This window comes from Trachypithecus francoisi, unplaced genomic scaffold (genome assembly GCF_009764315.1).
Source record: "Trachypithecus francoisi isolate TF-2019V2 unplaced genomic scaffold, Tfra_2.0 Lachesis_group3, whole genome shotgun sequence".
Taxonomy (NCBI): Eukaryota; Metazoa; Chordata; class Mammalia; order Primates; family Cercopithecidae; genus Trachypithecus; species Trachypithecus francoisi.
Window position 1 is genome coordinate 146,300,923 of NW_022681468.1, and position 17,047 is coordinate 146,317,969.

At 41.8% G+C, this 17,047-nt stretch overlaps 1 protein-coding gene across 5 annotated transcripts in view; it reads right to left on the reverse strand.

The window, feature by feature from the left end:
• The window catches only part of WDR76 (WD repeat domain 76), a 48,002-nt gene that overhangs the window by 11,569 nt on the left and 19,386 nt on the right, over positions 1–17,047 (reverse strand). For all 5 annotated transcript variants that reach the window (XM_033190302.1, XM_033190300.1, XM_033190304.1 and 2 more), the window contains 5 exons: positions 16,350–16,448; positions 16,198–16,241; positions 14,856–15,009; positions 7,642–7,800; positions 759–976 (listed from right to left, as the gene is read on the reverse strand). In XM_033190302.1, coding sequence (XP_033046193.1) covers positions 759–976; positions 7,642–7,800; positions 14,856–15,009; positions 16,198–16,241; positions 16,350–16,448 — 674 coding nt within the window. The remainder of the gene's footprint in view (positions 1–758; positions 977–7,641; positions 7,801–14,855; positions 15,010–16,197; positions 16,242–16,349; positions 16,449–17,047) is intronic.

Here is a 17,047-nt window from a genome sequence, read left to right on the forward strand (position 1 = left end):
TATAGATAACAAGTACAATACTAGACACATTCCAAAACTATAGCAGATACATGGATCCAGTGCATACAGAAAGACAAGTTTTTTTTATTTTGTTTTGTCTTTTTTGAGATGGAGTCTCACTCTGTCATCCAGGCTGGAGTGCAGTGGTGCAATCTTGGCTCACTGCAACTTCTGCCTCCTGTGTTCAAGTGATTCTCCTGCCTCAGCCTTCCAAGTAGCTGGGATTACAGGTGCATGCCACCACACCTGGCAATTTTTTGTATTTTTAGTAGAGACAGGGTCTCACCATATTGGCCAGGCTGGTCTCAAACTCCTGACCTCAAGTGATCTGCCTGCCTCAGCCTCCCAAAGTGCTGGGATTATAGGCATGAGCCACCACGCCCGGCTGTCAAGTTTCTAGTTGGTTTTTCAATCCTTCCAAGAAAAAAGTTAACACAGGCCAACAAGTTATAGGTCACATGTAACTTTTTTTCCTTAAAATTTAAACTTTCTTCTCGTAAGATTAGAAGCAAATACATACAATGCCAAGAAAAAAAAATTTCTTTCAGCATTTTCACTATTTATTAAATCTAAAAGAATTTATTTTAAAAAAATCACTCAAGTCTCAATCAGTGTAGAAAGGAAAACTACTTGGCCTTTGGGTATTACAAAAGTAATACCTTTTGTAATATTTTATTACAGTATCTTTGACAACCAAACTAACCCATGTAATTTTGACATTAAAATGTCTAAGTCATAAAGTCTTATAAAGACCATACCTCAATCCGGCAGTGATAAAATACTGTCTATGCACTGGGTGGACATGAACAGTTCTTATTTTTCCCATAGAAGAACTGGTAAGTTTCTCATAAGAAGTTCCAGGTGTCCGTCTATCCACCAGTGACATATTTCCATCCCAGTGTCCTACTATCAAAGTGGAGGCATCTTCTGACAAGAAGTCGAAGGAGGAAAAGCTACTTCTTTCATTTCTATACACCTAAGAATATAAGTAACAATCAGCTTGTATCACACTCTTCTTGTAAAGAAAGCCAAAACAGCCAGGCGCAATGGCTCACGCCTGTAATCCCAGCACTTTGGGAGGCCGAGACGGGCGGATCACGAGGTCAGGAGATCGAGACCATCCTGGCTAACACGGTGAAACCCTGTCTCTACAAAAAATACAAAAATTAGCCAGGCGTGGTGACGGGTGCCTGTAGTCCCAGCTACATGGGAGGCAGAGGCAGGAGAATGGCGTAAACTTGGGAGGCGGAGCTTGTAGTGAGCTGAGATCCGGCCACTGCACTCCAGCCTGGGCGAGAGAGTGAGACTCCGTCTCAAAAAAAAAAAGAAAGCCAAAACATAAATTCTTTGGTAAAAGGGTTATAAAACACTTTACCCAAATAACCTCATTCATCCTCTCATCATCCCCATCAGATGCACAAGACATAATGGAAACAGAGTCAGGGTATCTGGGGGGTCCATTGCCTTGAATATTTATCATTTCTATGTGTTGAGAACATTTCAAGTCCTCTCTTCTGGCTATTTTTAAATACACAATACACTGTTGTTAACTATAGTTACCCTATTCTGCTACTGAACATTAGAACTTATTCCTTCTATCCAACTGAAAATTAAAAAAAAAAAAAAGAGGAAACAAAGGCACTGATCAGCTGTGTCTACAATTAAATGGCCCATCTACCCATGTCAGGGCTACATCCCAAATCTCTCAAACCCAATAAACCTCAGTTCCAGATCTACCCTGTGAAACTTAACAAGAAAAGAACTGAATCTGAATTCTACCCAATTGAAATTATATTTTAACATGCAAAGTAACTTTGCCAACCAAGTCCAAGATACACAGCTGAATGCTCACCTACTCTTAGTAGAGGAGTAAATATATACATTTTTTGACAGTTAATCAGGCTACATCTATCAAAATGCTTAATGCTTATACTTTTGGACCCAGTAATTTCACTAAGAGATCTGTAACAATGTCTGCTGCAAGATTGCTTATAATAGCAATAAGAAGCAACATAAATATCCACCAAGAGAGATCTGGTTAAATAAATGATGGTCCACCTCTACTTTGAAATATCACACAATGCTAAAAAGACTAAGGTACTTTTATAGTATTAACTGTCCAAGATATACTATTAAGTATATACTATTAAGAAAAGAGTTGCACGGCCGGGCGCGGTGGCTCAAGCCTGTAATCCCAGCACTTTGGGAGGCCGAGGCAGGTGGATCACGAGGTCAGGAGATCGAGACCCTCCTGGCTAACACGGTGACACCCCGTCTCTACTAAAAATACAAAAAACTAGCCGGGCGCGGCGGCGGGCGCCTGTAGTCCCAGCTACTCGGAGGCTGAGGCGGGAGAATGGCGGGAACCTGGGAGGCGGAGCTTGCAGTGAGCCGAGATCGCGCCACTGCACTCCAGCCTGGGCGACACAGCGAGACTCCGCTCTCAAAAAAAAAAAAAAAGAGTTGCAAAAGGCTATGTATATTAGTATGAAGCCATTAGTATAAAGAAGAGGAGAAAAAAATGTATAACTATATGCTTGTAAGCACAGGTATACTTTTGTGGAAGCATACTCAAGATACGCAACAATGGTTACTTGTGGATAATGCAAATGAAGGACAGACAGATTTACTTTTATATCTGAGTTACTGTAAATATTTTATCATGAGCATTTTTTTTTTTTGGGACGAAGTCTCACTCTGTTGCCCAGTCTGGAGTGCAATGGCACAATCTCGGCTCACTGCAATCTCTGTCTCCCAGCTTCAAGTGATTCACCTGCCTCAGCCTCCCAAGTAGGTAAGATTACAGGTGCGCACCACCACACCCAGCTATGTCGTGAGCATGTTATTAAGTTTTTAATCACATGTAATCCACAATGCAATCACTTTGGGTTTAGGACTCATGCATATAAAGAATAAAAAATAAATCTTCCTGTCAGCTAAGAGGGGATGACAATTCTTACTATTGAATCATGAATTGCTGATTTTTAGTTTTAAAAACAAGTATTATAAACTAAGAATAAATTAATATACTAAAGGCATCACAACCTTCACACCCCACAAAAAGACCAATATATACAAATGAAACTTGGCATATTCAATATATTTAAATGATTAAGAGCAGGGGCTTTGGAGTCAGACAAATCCTGGTGTAAATTCTTGTTCTGCCATCTATGTCCTTGAGCAACATCATAAACCTCTCTTTGCCTCAATTTTTTCACCTGTTAAACGCAATAACATTACTCATTTTCTAGGGTGTTATAAGGCTTAATGATGTATATAAAGCACACTCAAGATAGTGCCTAGTATAAGGTACCTGTTCAGTCAGTAGTATCTGAAACAAATTACAAATACATGCAATAGCATGAATGAATCTTAAAAGCATTACACTAGGTAAAAGAAGCCAGAAACAAAAGGCTATATATCATTTAATTCCAAATGCTTGACATTCAGGAAAAGGCAAAATTATAGGGACAGTAATCACATCAGTGGTTACCAGGGATTGCAGACAGTGGGAGAATGACTACAAAAGGTTATGATGTAGTTTTGAGGGAAATAGAAATTTTCTTTTTTTTTTTTCCTGAGATGGAGTCTCACTCTGTCACACAGGCTGGAATGCAATGGCGCAATCTTGGCTCACTGCAACCTCCGCCTCCTGGGTTCAAGCCATTCTCCCTGGCCCAGCCTCCTGAGTAGCTGGAATTACAGGCATGAGCCACCATGCCCGTCTAATTTTTTGTATTTTTAGTAGAGACGGGGTTTCGCCATGTTGGCCAGGCTGGTCTCAAACTCCTCATCTCAAGTGATCCACTGCCTCAGCCTCCCAAAGTGCCGGGATTACAGGCATGAGCCACTACACCCGGCTCTATAGCTTGATTATGATAGTTACACAGGTGTACACAATTCACCAAAACTCACAGAATTGTACACCTAAAATGGTAAATTGTACCATATGTACCTTTTTTTTTTTTTTAAGAGTCTCCCTCTGTCACCCAGACTGGAGTGCAGTGACACAATCTCAGCTTACTGCAGCCTCTGCCTCCCAGATTCAAGTGACTCTCATGCCTCAGGCCTTCCGAGTAGCTGGGACCACAGGTGCAAGCTACCATGCCCGGCTAGTTTTTGTATTCTTAGTAGAGGTGCAGTTTCACTATGTTGGCCAGGCTGGTCTCGAACTCCTGAGCTCAAGTGATCCACCCTCCTCAGCCTCCCAAAGTGCTGACATTACAGGTGTGAACTACCGTGCCTGACCTATTCTTTGTATTATTGCAAATAATGCTGGTATGAATATTCCTGTACAAGTTTTTGTGTGGACTTGTGCTTTCATTTCTCTTGGGTATATACCTAGGAGGGATATTGCTAGGTCATATGGTAACTCTGTTTAACATTTATGGAACTGTCAAACTTTCCCCAACCAACTATACCATTTTACATACCAATTCTCAATGGATAAGAGTTTCAATTTTTCCACATCATTGCCAACACTTGTTATTACTGGCAAGTGTAGTTATCCTAGTGAGTATAAAGTGGTATCTCATTGTGATTTGCATTTCCCTAATGCTTAGAATCTTTTCATGTGCTTATTTGCCATTTGTGGTGGTTTTGTTTGTTTGTTTTTCTTTAAGACAGAGTCTTGCTCTGTCGCCCAGGCTAAAGCGCAGTGGCGCGATCTCAGCTCACTGAAAACCCCATCTCCCGGGTTCAAGCGATTCTCCTGCCTCAGCCTCCCAAGTAGCTGGGACTACAGGTGCCTGCCACCACACCTGGCTAATTTTTGTATTTTTAGTAGAGATGGGGGTTCCACCATGTTGGCCAGGCTGGTCTCAAACTCCTGACCTCAGGTGATCCACCTGCCTCAGCCTCCCAAAGTGCTGGGATTAGAGGTGTGAGCCACTACGCCGAGTGCCATTTCTGTTTCTTTAGAGAAATGTCTATTGCCCATTTTTTAATTGGGTTAGCTTTTTTAATGAAGCTGTAGGAGTTCTCCACCTATTGTTTTAAGATCTTGTGCCCATTTTTTAATTGGGTTAGCTTTTTTAATGAAGCTGTAGGAGTTCTCCACCTATTGTTTTAAGGTCAGGCTTATTGAAATGTAAGTTACGGCCGTGCGTGGTAGCTCACGCCTGTAACCCCAGCACTTTGGAAGGTCAAGGTGGGCAGATCACTTTAGCTCAGGAGTTTGAGACCAGCCTGGGCAACATGGCAAAACACTGTCTCTACTAAAAATACAAAAATTAGCCAAGCATGGTGACACATGCCTATAGTTCCAGCTACTCAGGAGGCTTAGGTGGGAGGATCACTTGAGCCCAGGACGTAAAGGCTGCGGTGAGCCGAGATCAAGCCACTTCACTCCAGCTGGAGTGACAGAGAGAGACTCCCATCTCGAAAAAATAAAAATAAATAAGGGCAGGCATGGTGGCTCATACCCGTAATCCCAATACTTTGGGAGGCCAAAGTGAGTGGATCACCTGTGGTCAAGAGTTCGAGACCAGCCTGGCCAACATGGTGAAACCCCATCTCTACTAAAAATACAAAAATTAGCCAGGCGCGGTGGCACGTGCCTATAATCCGAGCTACTCGGGAGGCTGAGGCAGGAGAATTGCTTGAACCCAGGAGGCGGAGGTTGCAGTGAGCCAAGACTGCACCACTGCACTGCCACCTGGGCAACAAGAGCAAGACTCTGCTTCAGAAATAAATACGTAAATAAATAATTGAAACACAAATGTTCGACTGGGTGCAGTGGCTCATGCCTGTAATCCCAGCATTCTGGGAGGCCGAGGCGGGCGGATCACAAGGTCAGGAGATCGAGACCATCCTAGCTAACACGGTGAAATCCGGTCTCTACTAAAAATACAAAAAAAAATTAGCCGGGCGTAGTGGTGGGCACCTGTAGTCCCAGCTTCTCAGGAAGCTGAGGCAGGAGAATGGCATGAACCCAGGAGGCGGCAGAGCTTGCAGTGAGCAGAGATCACACCACTGCACTCCAGCCGAGGCGACAGAGCGAGACTCCGTCTCAAAAAAAAAAAGAAACACAAATGTTCATCAATCGATGAACAGATGAATAAAATGTGGAATACCCATACAATGGCATATTATGCAGCCATAAAAAGGAATGAAGTACTGATACATGGCTACAACATGGATGAACTTTGAATACATTTTGTTAAAGAAACCAGTCACAAAAGACCACAAATTGTATGATTTCATTTATGTGAAATGTCCAGAATAGGAAAATCTGGCCAGACGCAGTGGCTCACGCTGTAATCCCAGCACTTTGTGAGGCTGAGGCAGGTGGATCACAATGTCAGGAGTTCCAGACCAGTCTGGCCAATATGATGAAACCCCATCTCTACTAAAAATACAAAAATTAGCTTGGCGTGGTGGCATGCGCCCGTAGTCCCAGCTACTCTGGAGGCTGAGGCAGAAGAATCGCTTGAACCTGGGAGGTGGAGGTTACAGTGAGCCAAGATCATGCCACTGCACTCCAGCCTGGGCGACAAAGTGAGACTACATCTCTACAACAACAACAACAACAAAAATTCCCCGGGCATGGTGGTGGGTGCCTGTAATCCCAGCTACTAGGAAGGCTGGGACAGGAGAATTGCTCGAACCTGGGAGGCAGAAGTTGCAGTGAGCCAAGATCGTGCCACTGCATTCCAGCCTGGGTGATGAGAGTGAAACTCCGTCTCAAAAAAATAATAAAATAAAAAATAAAGTTCAACTTATAAGACTTCTCTTATTGAGACAATCTGATACAGTTAAGCAAATCTGAAAGTTCATCTCAAATGACGTGTTTGTTTTAAGCATTAAGTAGAAGATGTCTTATTTTGAGAAAGGGTCTCACTCTGTTGCCCGGGCTGAAGTCCAATTACATATGTAATCATGGCTTTACTACAGCCTCAATCTCCTGGGCTCAAGCAATCCTCACACCTCAGCCTCCTGAGTAGCTATGACTACAGGCACGTGCCACACACCAAGCTAATTTTTTTTTTTAGAGGCAAGGTCTTACTATGTTGCCCAGGCTCATCTCTAACTCCTGGGCTCAAGTGATCCTCCCACCTCAGCCTCGTGAGTAGCTCAGACTACAGGCACACACCACCACGCCCAGCTAGTATTTTTTATTTTTTATAGAGACAAGGTCTCGCCATGTTGCCCAGGCTGGTCTGGAACTCCTGGCCTGAAGTGAGCATCCCACCTTGGCTTCCCAAAGTGCTGAGATTACAAGCATAAGCTACCACACCCAGCTAAATACAAGTCTTATGCCTAAAAATGGAAGAGTAAGTTATTTTATTTAAAAGCTTTGGGGGAAAAAAAAATTAACAAGTGCAAACACATACTACGTGCCAGGCTCTGTTCTAAGTACTTTATCTGCATAAACTCATCAAATTCTCATGACAACCATAAGGTCAGTACTGTTAAATCCCATTTCACAACTAAGGAAAGTAAGGCACAATGAGGTTAACCAACTTGTCAAGGTCACATAACTAGTAATAGATGATCTGGGATTTGCACTTAGGCAGTGTAGTTCTCAAAGTCCTTCTGCTATATCACTTCTCCCAATTGGTATAATAATTATTCATGTGGCATTTCATAGAGAATCTAGAATATCATCTGAAGTCAGCATGTAAACACATTAACATTTACCTCTTCAAAAATAGCCCTGGAAAAATCCCCACAGCGTAACGTGCCATCATAGCTCAGTGACAGTATGTGGGCCGGATTGGCGGGTGAGAAGTAAAGACAGCTAACTGGTTGACTATGGGGATGAAAAACATAAACTCCATCTTCTTTAGGTTGCTGGGTCTGGAAGAGAGTTGGAGGTAAGGGGAGAGAAAAAAAGCTAGTGAAAAGTAGTGATTTTTGCTATGCTATTATGTCATTAAAGAATTTACACTGGATTATATTCAGTCTTTTCTTAGTCTATAATTGTAACCTCTCTCCCCATCAGAAAGTCAGAATGAGAAACTTAATCTTGTCATTAACTTTTTTCTAGTTTTCAATCCAACAATACCAAGTCACACTAATTTTAACAGTGACCAGCTTTCTGTAACTAACAAACTAGTTTATATATTACTGACAGTTTATAAAATCCTCAGGAAATGAGAAATCTACTCTATTTCACACATGGTATAATTGCTAACTAAAACAGTATCAGTACCTTACCACTTTGCTTCTGCAGCAGGCTTCTGTATAATATTAACTTACTCATTCTCAGCATAATTTTCATAAGGTATTTGGTCCTGGGACAAAGATGATAGTTTTAAACATACTTTGTTCTCTAAATACACCATAAAAATACATGTATTTGAATTTCCATATTAATATACCTACTCCTAAGGACTATCCTTTCTACAACTGCATTGCCAACTCCTGAGAAGTCACTTTTCAGATCAAGGTAAGTTATGTTTCTATGCCATATGGCACATTATGAAACACACAAAGCATCACCTCTAAATCTGGCTTAGTCTACTCTGAAATCGTCAAGCATTTTTGTTTTATTATTTTAAATTTTAAAATTGAAAAGTATTTTTTAACAGGAAAAAAAAGAGAAAAAATTATTATAATCACACATATTCTTCCTGTTACCAGAGTTAGAAACTACTGACAGACATATTTGTTTATAGCATTTGTTTTCTAGAAAAATAATACTTTCTCTTGTTATAAAGAACTCAATGCAGAAATGCACAAAGATGAACGTTTTAAAAAATCACTCCCGGCCGGGCGCGGTGGCTCAAGCCTGTAATCCCAGCACTTTGGGAGGCCGAGACGGGTGGATCACGAGGTCAGGAGATCGAGACCATCCTGGCTAACACGGTGAAACCCCGTCTCTACTAAAAAATACAAAAAACTAGCCGGGCGAGGTGGCGGGCGCCTGTAGTCCCAGCTACTCGGAGGCTGAGGCAGGAGAATGGCATAAACCCGGGAGGCGGAGCTTGCAGTGAGCTGAGATCTGGCCACTGCACTCCAGCCAGGGCGACAGAGCGAGACTCTGTCTCAAAAAAAATAAAAAATAAAAAATAAAAAATAAAATAAAATAAAAAATCACTCCCGGCCAGGCACGGAGGCTCACACCTATAATCTCAGCACTTTGGGAGGCCAAGGCGGGTGGATTACGAGGTCAGGAATTCAAGACCAGCCTGAGCAAGATGGTGAAACACTGTCTCTACTACAAATACAAAAATTAGCCGGGCGTGGTGGCAGATGCCTGCAATCCCAGCTATTCAGTAGGCTGAGGCAGAGAATTGCTTGAACCGGGGAGGCAGAGTTTACAGTGAGTCGAGATCGTGCCACTGAACTCCAGTCTGGGCGATACAGCAGAGTCTGTCTCAAAAAAAAAAAAAAAAAAAAAAATTCCAAATCTAAAATTAACCAAAATTATCATTAAAACACTGAGATTATAGACATCTTTATAGTTCAATTTAATGTGATTCAAAATGGCATATATAGCATGGTCCTTTTTTAAAATTTCTTCTCTATCATTCTATCTGTATAGGTACATATAAATATGTCAAAATAATATAAGAAAATGAAGCTAAAGGAATTTTTGAACTCCAAGTATTTAGAGACATTATCTCCTACAATGGCAAAAGTATAAAACAAAAAGCAATTGTAGTCATTATGCTTTTTATTTTTTATTTTTTATTTTTTATTTTTTATTTATTTTTTTTTTTTTGAGACGGAGTCTCGCTCTGTCGCCCAGGCTGGAGTGCAGTGGCCGGATCTCAGCTCACTGCAAGCTCCGCCTCCTGGGTTCCCGCCATTCTCCTGCCTCAGCCTCCCAAGTAGCTGGGGCTACAGGCGCCCGCCACCTCGCCCGGCTAGTTTTTTGTATTTTTTAGTAGAGACGGGGTTTCACCGTATTAGCCAGGATGGTCTCGATCTCCTGACCTCGTGATCCGCCCGTCTCGGCCTCCCAAAGTGCTGGGATTACAGGCTTGAGCCACCGCACCCGGCCGCTTTTTATTTTTTAAACTGTTAATTTTAGACAATTTATATTGATTTGAGAATATTATTCTCACCCTTCCTCCAAGTCTTCTCTTTTTTTTCTTTTTTTTGAGATGGAGTCTCACTGTCACCCAGGCTGGAGTGCAGTGGTACGATCTCAGCTCACTGCAATCTCTACCTCCCAGGTTCAAGCAATTCTCCTGTCTCAGCCTCCTGAGTCGCTGGAATTACAGGCACCCACCACCACACTTAGCTAATTTTTGTATTTTTAGTGGAGATGGTGTTTCACCATGTTGTGACAGCAGGTAATCTGAAACGCAGATTTTTTTTTTTTTTTTTTGAGATAATCTCAACTCTGTCGCCCAGGCTGGAGTGCAGTGGCGCAATGCCGGCTCACTGCAACCTCTGCCTCTTGGGTTCAGGCAATTCTCCTGCCTTAGCCTCCTGAGTGGCTGGGATTGCAGGCACCCGCTACCATACGCAGCTAATTTTGTATTTTTAGTAGAGGCAGAGCTTCACCATGTTAGTTAGATAGGCTGATCTTGAACTCCTGACCTCAGGTGATTCGCCTGCCTCGGCCTACCAAAGTGCTCGGATTACAGGCATGAGCCACCACGCCTGCCCTTGTTCATTATCTTATACTAGGATTCATACCACCTACTTGTATAGGGGTAGAGGGTGTTACCACTGCCATGGGTCAAGAAAACTTCCTTTGAAGACAATCAGTTCTACTATTCACTTTCCCTACTTCCTCTATTTTTCCTCCAGCAACCATTTCCCTAGTCCTCATTCTAAAGAGGAAAAATCGGAATACCCAATGTGCTTCTCTCTACTTTTGATAATATAGGAGAAAATTCTCAGGATTTGGTCAATTTACCAGTATGGACTCTGCACATGGGTCAGGGCAGAAGCTAAATTATGCTGTCTCCTAGCTCTGCTACAGGATTCGTTTCTCTCCTTGGTAGCAAGTTTTTGAAGTATACTACATTAGGTTCTGCTTCTTTTTTATTGCAGTAATTTTTTTTTTGTTTTGTTTTGTTTTTGTTTTGTTTTTTTGAGATAGGGTCTCACTCTGTCAATCCAGGCTGGAGTGCAGTGGCACAATCATGGCTCACTGCAGCCTCAACCTCCTTGGGCTCAGGTGATCTTCCCAGCTCAGCTTCCTGAGTAGCTGGGACTACTGGCACACACCACCACACCCAGCTATTTTTTTTTTGTAGAGACAGGCAACTCACTATGTCACCTAGGCAGGTCTCGAATTAGTGGGCTTAAGCGATCCTCCTGCCTCAACTTCCCAAAGCGCTGGAATTACAGGTATGAGCCACTGCATTCAGCCAGCATGAGGGATCTTGTAGGGATAATGAAAATATTCTAAAACCAGACTATGATAGTTAAACAACTGAGTAAACTTATTAAAAACCACTTAGGCCAGGCACAGTGGCTCATGTCTATAATTCCAGCTCTGGAAGGCAGAGGCAGGTGGATCACCTGAGGCCAGGAGATCAGCCTGGCCAACATCTCTATAAAAAATACAAAGATTAGGCTGGGCACGGTGACTCACGCCTGTAAACCCAGCACTTTGGGAGGTCGAGGTCTGGAGTTCATGACCAGACTGGTCAAGATGGTGAAACCCCATCTCTACTAAAAAAAAAAAAAAAAAAAAGTCAGCTGAGCGTGGTAGCGGGCACCTGTAATCCCAGCCACTTAGGAGGCTGAGGCAGAGAACTGCTTGAACCCAGGAGGCAGAGGTTGCAGTGAGCAGAGATCATGCCACTGCACTCCAGCTTGGGCGACAGAGCGAGACTCATCTCAAACAAACAAATAAAATAAAAAGAAAAAAATTAGCCAGGTGTGGTGGCGAGCATCTGTAATCCCAGCTACTCAGGAGGCTGAGGCACAAGAATCACCCAAACCCAGGAGGTGGAGATTGCAGTGAGCCAGGATCGCACCACAGCATTCCAGCCTGGGTGACAGAACGAGACTCCCACCTCAAAAAAAGGAAAAGCATTGAATTTTACATTTTTAAGTAGGATTTTATGATAGGTAAATTATTACCTCAATAAAGCTACTTTCTTAAAAAACCGGGGAAATTGTGAGCACAGGATAGGCAAGGTAATATTGCTTTTAGACTTGCTAAATCTGTTAATGAGATTGCCAAATGTCCTGGAAAATTAGGTTGATGGAGATACTGGACTATGGAGATCTAGTAACAGATTTTTTTTTTTTTTTTTTTTTTTGAAGGGGAGTTTTGCTCTTGTTGTCCAGGCTGGAGTGCAATGGCGCCATCTCGGCTCACTGCAACCTCCATCTCCCATGTTCAAGCAACTCTCCTGCCTCAGCCTCCCAAGTAGCTGGGATTACAGGTATTTGCCACCACGCCCAACTAATTTTGTATCTTTAGTAGAGATGGGATTTCATCATGTTGGTCAGGTTGGTCTCCAACTCCAGACCTCAGGTGATCCGCCAAACTTCGGCCTCCCAAAGTGCTGGGATTACAGGTGTGAGCCACCACGCCCAGCCATAATACAGATTTTTGGAGTCACCAGGAAAGATATGAAAAAAGAATTTTTATGTATGTCTTAAATTATATACAGATCAACCCATCCAAAAATATCTTCACTTAATCATGCTAATTTTCAATATTTCCTTTTCAAAATTATTCAAAAGGTTGTCTCAGATGAGTGTGGTGGCTCACACCTGTAATCCCAGCACTTTGGGAGGCTGAAGCAGGTGGAGTGCTTGAGCTCAGGAATTTGAGATGAGTCTACACAACATAGTGAGACCCCAGTCTCTACAAAAAATAAAAAAAATTAGCCAGGTGTGGTGGCACATGACCGTAGTCCCAGCTACTCAGGAAGCTGAGGTGGAGAATCACTTGAGCCTGGGAAGTTGAGGCTGCAGTGAGCTATGATCATGCCATTGCACTCCAGCCTGGGCAACAGAGCGGGACTGTGTCTCAGTGGGGTGGGGGGGAGAGAACAGTAGTCTCTATCTCCATTTCTTCCAGTTCTTTCATTACCCCCATACTTTCTTAATCTCCTAAAGCCTTTGTTCCTTACTTACCTCACTGTCAAAGCTATTCTCTCAACTCACGAATGGTACCCTATTTTCAAAATCCATGGCCTTTTCTCCATTCTTTCAACTTCTCCGCAAAAGGCTCTGCCAACCTCCCATCCTTGAAACTTATCTCTTGGCTTCTAAAACATACTATTCTGATCTTCTTCCCACTTTTTTGCTTCAGTTTTCTTTGCTAAATTCTATCACCTCCTACCCCCAATTCACATCTTATCAAAATAAGGGAGAAGCTATGATCCCAAAATAAGAAAGAACTTGGTTTCTATCTGTCTCCAGACTTGCAAATTTTGTTCATAAACCCCAACCAACTTCAAGTCACCACTGTTTCTTCATCTTCATTAATTGTCCTTATGGCATTTTTCATGTCTTTGGTCTTCTTCCCCAATAAGAAAATAAATTCAGAGAACATTAACTTGACTTTTCTCAATTTTGTAACAACAGACAGCATTTCATGCAGAATTATATGCACAATGAATGGAATTCAGTATCTATTTCTGATTCATCAAAGATGACTAGAATCGTTCCAAAGCAGGTCCCTGGGAAGATATTTTGATACAGCTTAGAAACTGTTTCTTAGTCCATTTGGGCTGCTAAAACAACATACCATAAACTGAGTGGCTTATAAACAGCAGCATTTTATTTCTCCCAGTCCTGGTAACTAGGAATACCAAGATCAAGGTTCCAGTTCACTGAGTGTCTGTTAAGGGCCTACTTTCTGGTTCATAGTTGGTGCCTTCTAGCTGAGTCCTTACATGGTAGAAGGGACAGTGGTCTCTCTTAGGTTTACTTTTATAAGAATCTTATTCACGTTATAACCTTATTCATGACCTAATCACCTCCCAAAGGTCCTACCTCCTAATACCACAGAAATTAGTATTTCAACATATGAATTTTTGGGGGGGACAAAAACATTCAGACCATAGCAGACCATATTTTAAACACAACTAGAAAACTAAACTTTAGGCCGGGTGTCGTGGCTCACGCCTGTAATCCCAGCATTTTGGGAGGCCAAGGCAGGCGGATCACGAGGTCAGGAGATTAAGACCATGGTGAAACTCCGTCTCTACTAAAAACACAAAAAATAAGCTGGGCATGGTGGCGGGCACCTGTAGTCCCAGCTACTCATGAGGCTGAGGCAGGAGAATGGCGTGAACCAGGAGATGAAGCTTGCAGTGCGCCGAGATCGCGTCATTGCACTCCAGCCTGGGCGACAGAGCGAGACTACATCTCAAAAAAAAAAAAAAAAAAAAAAACACTAAACTTTTTTTTTTTTTTTTTTTTTGAGACGGAGTCTCGCTCTGTCGCCCAGGCTGGATGGCACCATGTTGACTCACTCCAACCTCTGTTTCCTGGGTTCAGGCAATTCTCCTGCCTTAGCCTCCCAAGTAGCTAGGATCACAGTCACCTACCACCACACCCAGCTAATTTTTGCTTTTTTTAAGTAGAGACAGGGTTTCACCATGTTGGCCAAGCTGGTCTCAAACTCCTGACCTCAGGTGATCCACCCGCCTCAGCCTCCCAAAGTGCTAGTATTACAGGCATGAGCCACCGCACCCGGCCACTTTGTGTGATCTTTTCACATATATGTTTAAAGTGTAACAAAGTTTTCTGGCAGTTAATTTATGCCCAGATGGTTAATGATATTCAAGCTAAAAATATTAAAGTTCTATAAAGCAAATTTAAATTCCTCCAGATTTCTAAAATTTGGAATCATAAAGCATCATAAAGCCCAAAACTGTAAGTCTCACGCAACATTTATAAACACATGGCTCTAGCCTATTCTCTTCCAGACTATTTGCTTTAGACAAACTATAATATATTCAAGAATAACAACTTACCAAATCACAAAGTCCAAGTTGCCCAAATTTGGCCCCAACTGCTACCAAAGTTCTAGTCTCTGAAGGGTGGAGAGCCATAGAGAATATTGGGCCTGTGGTAACTTTGTAAACAGTATCTTCACTAATGACCATGCCATTTAAATTGGCTCTGTAGCTAAGAAAATTAGAAAGTTAAATTTTGTAAGTAAAACCAATCTCAATAGTCAAAATAAGTAAAAGATTATTCAAAAAGAAAAATTACAATTAGTAAACAAATATGGGAAACTATTCAATCTCCTGGTAACCAAGGAAATCAAATTAAGCAATACTCTTTCACTTTTTAAATTACCCTTGATAATTTTACCACCACCAAAAACTGGTAGGCTGCAGTTAAATACACATACTCACACATATAGCTAGTGGAAGCGTAAGTTCGTACAAAATTTTCAGAAGAAAAAAAGACTTGAGAAACAATTCAGCAGTGTGTACTAAAAGCTATAAAAATGTTCACAATATTTGATGCATTAATCTCACTTCTGGAAATCTAACCTAAAGAAATAATCCACTATCATATCCATATACTTCAACAAACACACAAAACTAAATGGAAAACAACCGCAAATATCAAGCAGGTAGGAGGAGAAGTGAATTCCTTCTACTCAATGAAATATTTTATAATTATTCAATAATTTTAAAGACTCTAATAACATGTAACCACAAATGAAAAAAGCATAATGCAGGCCAGGCACAGTGGCTCACACCTGTAATCCCAGCACTTTGGGAGACCAAGGCAGATGGCTCACTTGAGCTCAGGTGTTCAAGACCAACCCGGGCAACATAGCAAAATCTCATCTCTACAAATACAAAAATTAGTGAGGTATGATGGTGCATGCCTGTAGTCCAAGCTACTTGGGAGGCTGAGGTGGGAGGATCATTTGAGCCCAGGAAGCAGAGGTTGCAGTCAGCCAAGATTGCGCCACTGTACTGCAGCCTAAGCAACAGAGGGAGACCTTGTCTCAAAAAAAAAAAAAAAAATAGAAGGAAGAAAAAAGTATAATGCAAAATTGTATATACATTACAACATACAGTAAAAACTGTAAGTGGATTCACTCATTTATTCAACACTGAACATATATTATGTGCCAGGCACTGTTCTGGTTATTGAAATAAAATTCTTGCCCTCATGAAGCTTATATCCTAGTAGTATTATATATGGCAACACTTGAGAGGAAATACACAAAAACAACGGTTGTTAGGGTGGAAACATTTCATCTCACTTTCAAAATTCCCTAAAATGGTGTATAGTCTTTATAACTCAAACATCTCAAAAAATATAAAAGAAACACAAGGAATTGCAACTTACCTTTTAATGCTAGATAATCCTTTCTCAGTGTTCTTACTACTTGGCTGGAACATTGGGAGAGATCAAAGAACTACGTTAACATTTATATATATATATAGTATATATTTCCTTAACAGATGATTCTAAAGGCTATTAGCCTTCCCAAGGGATACCTTGTTCATTCCTGCCCATGTGTGCAGAAATCCTTTAAATCGTTCATTGTCTTCTTGATTTTCAGAAGTCATTTCTAAAGGCCCAGGAGGTAACAAAGGCTGTTATAAAAAATAAAAAGTTATTTGTTGGTCTCGTAAATTTGTTGGTTTACGTTTACCTAGAATGTAAACACAAGGAGGGCAAGGGTATTTGTCTGTTTTCCCACAACTTCACTTTCAACATTAACAGTAACGGTGGCATATCATGGACATTCAAAATAATTGTTCAATAAATGAATGCCAGGTACCCTTTAAGGTAATAACATGTATTATCTCATTTAATCCTCTCAAGAACCTAGTGAATGAGGTATCACATTTTAAAGACAGTGGATTGAAACTTAGAGCCTGTAATCCCAGCACTTTGGGAAGCCGAGGCAGGCGGATCACGAGGTCAGGAGTTCAAGACCAGCCTACCCAACATGGTGAGATCCCATCTCTACTAAAAATACAAAAATTAGCTGGGCATGGTGGCAGGTGCCTGTAATCCCAGCTACTCGGGAGGCTGAGGCAGGAGAATCGTGTGAACCCAGCAGGTGGAGGTTGCAGTGAGCCGAGATTGCACTATTGCACTCCAGCCTGGGCAACAGGGCAAGACTCCGTCCCCAAAAAACAAAGCAGAAACTTAGAGGAGTTAACTTGCCCGAAGTCACACAGCCAAT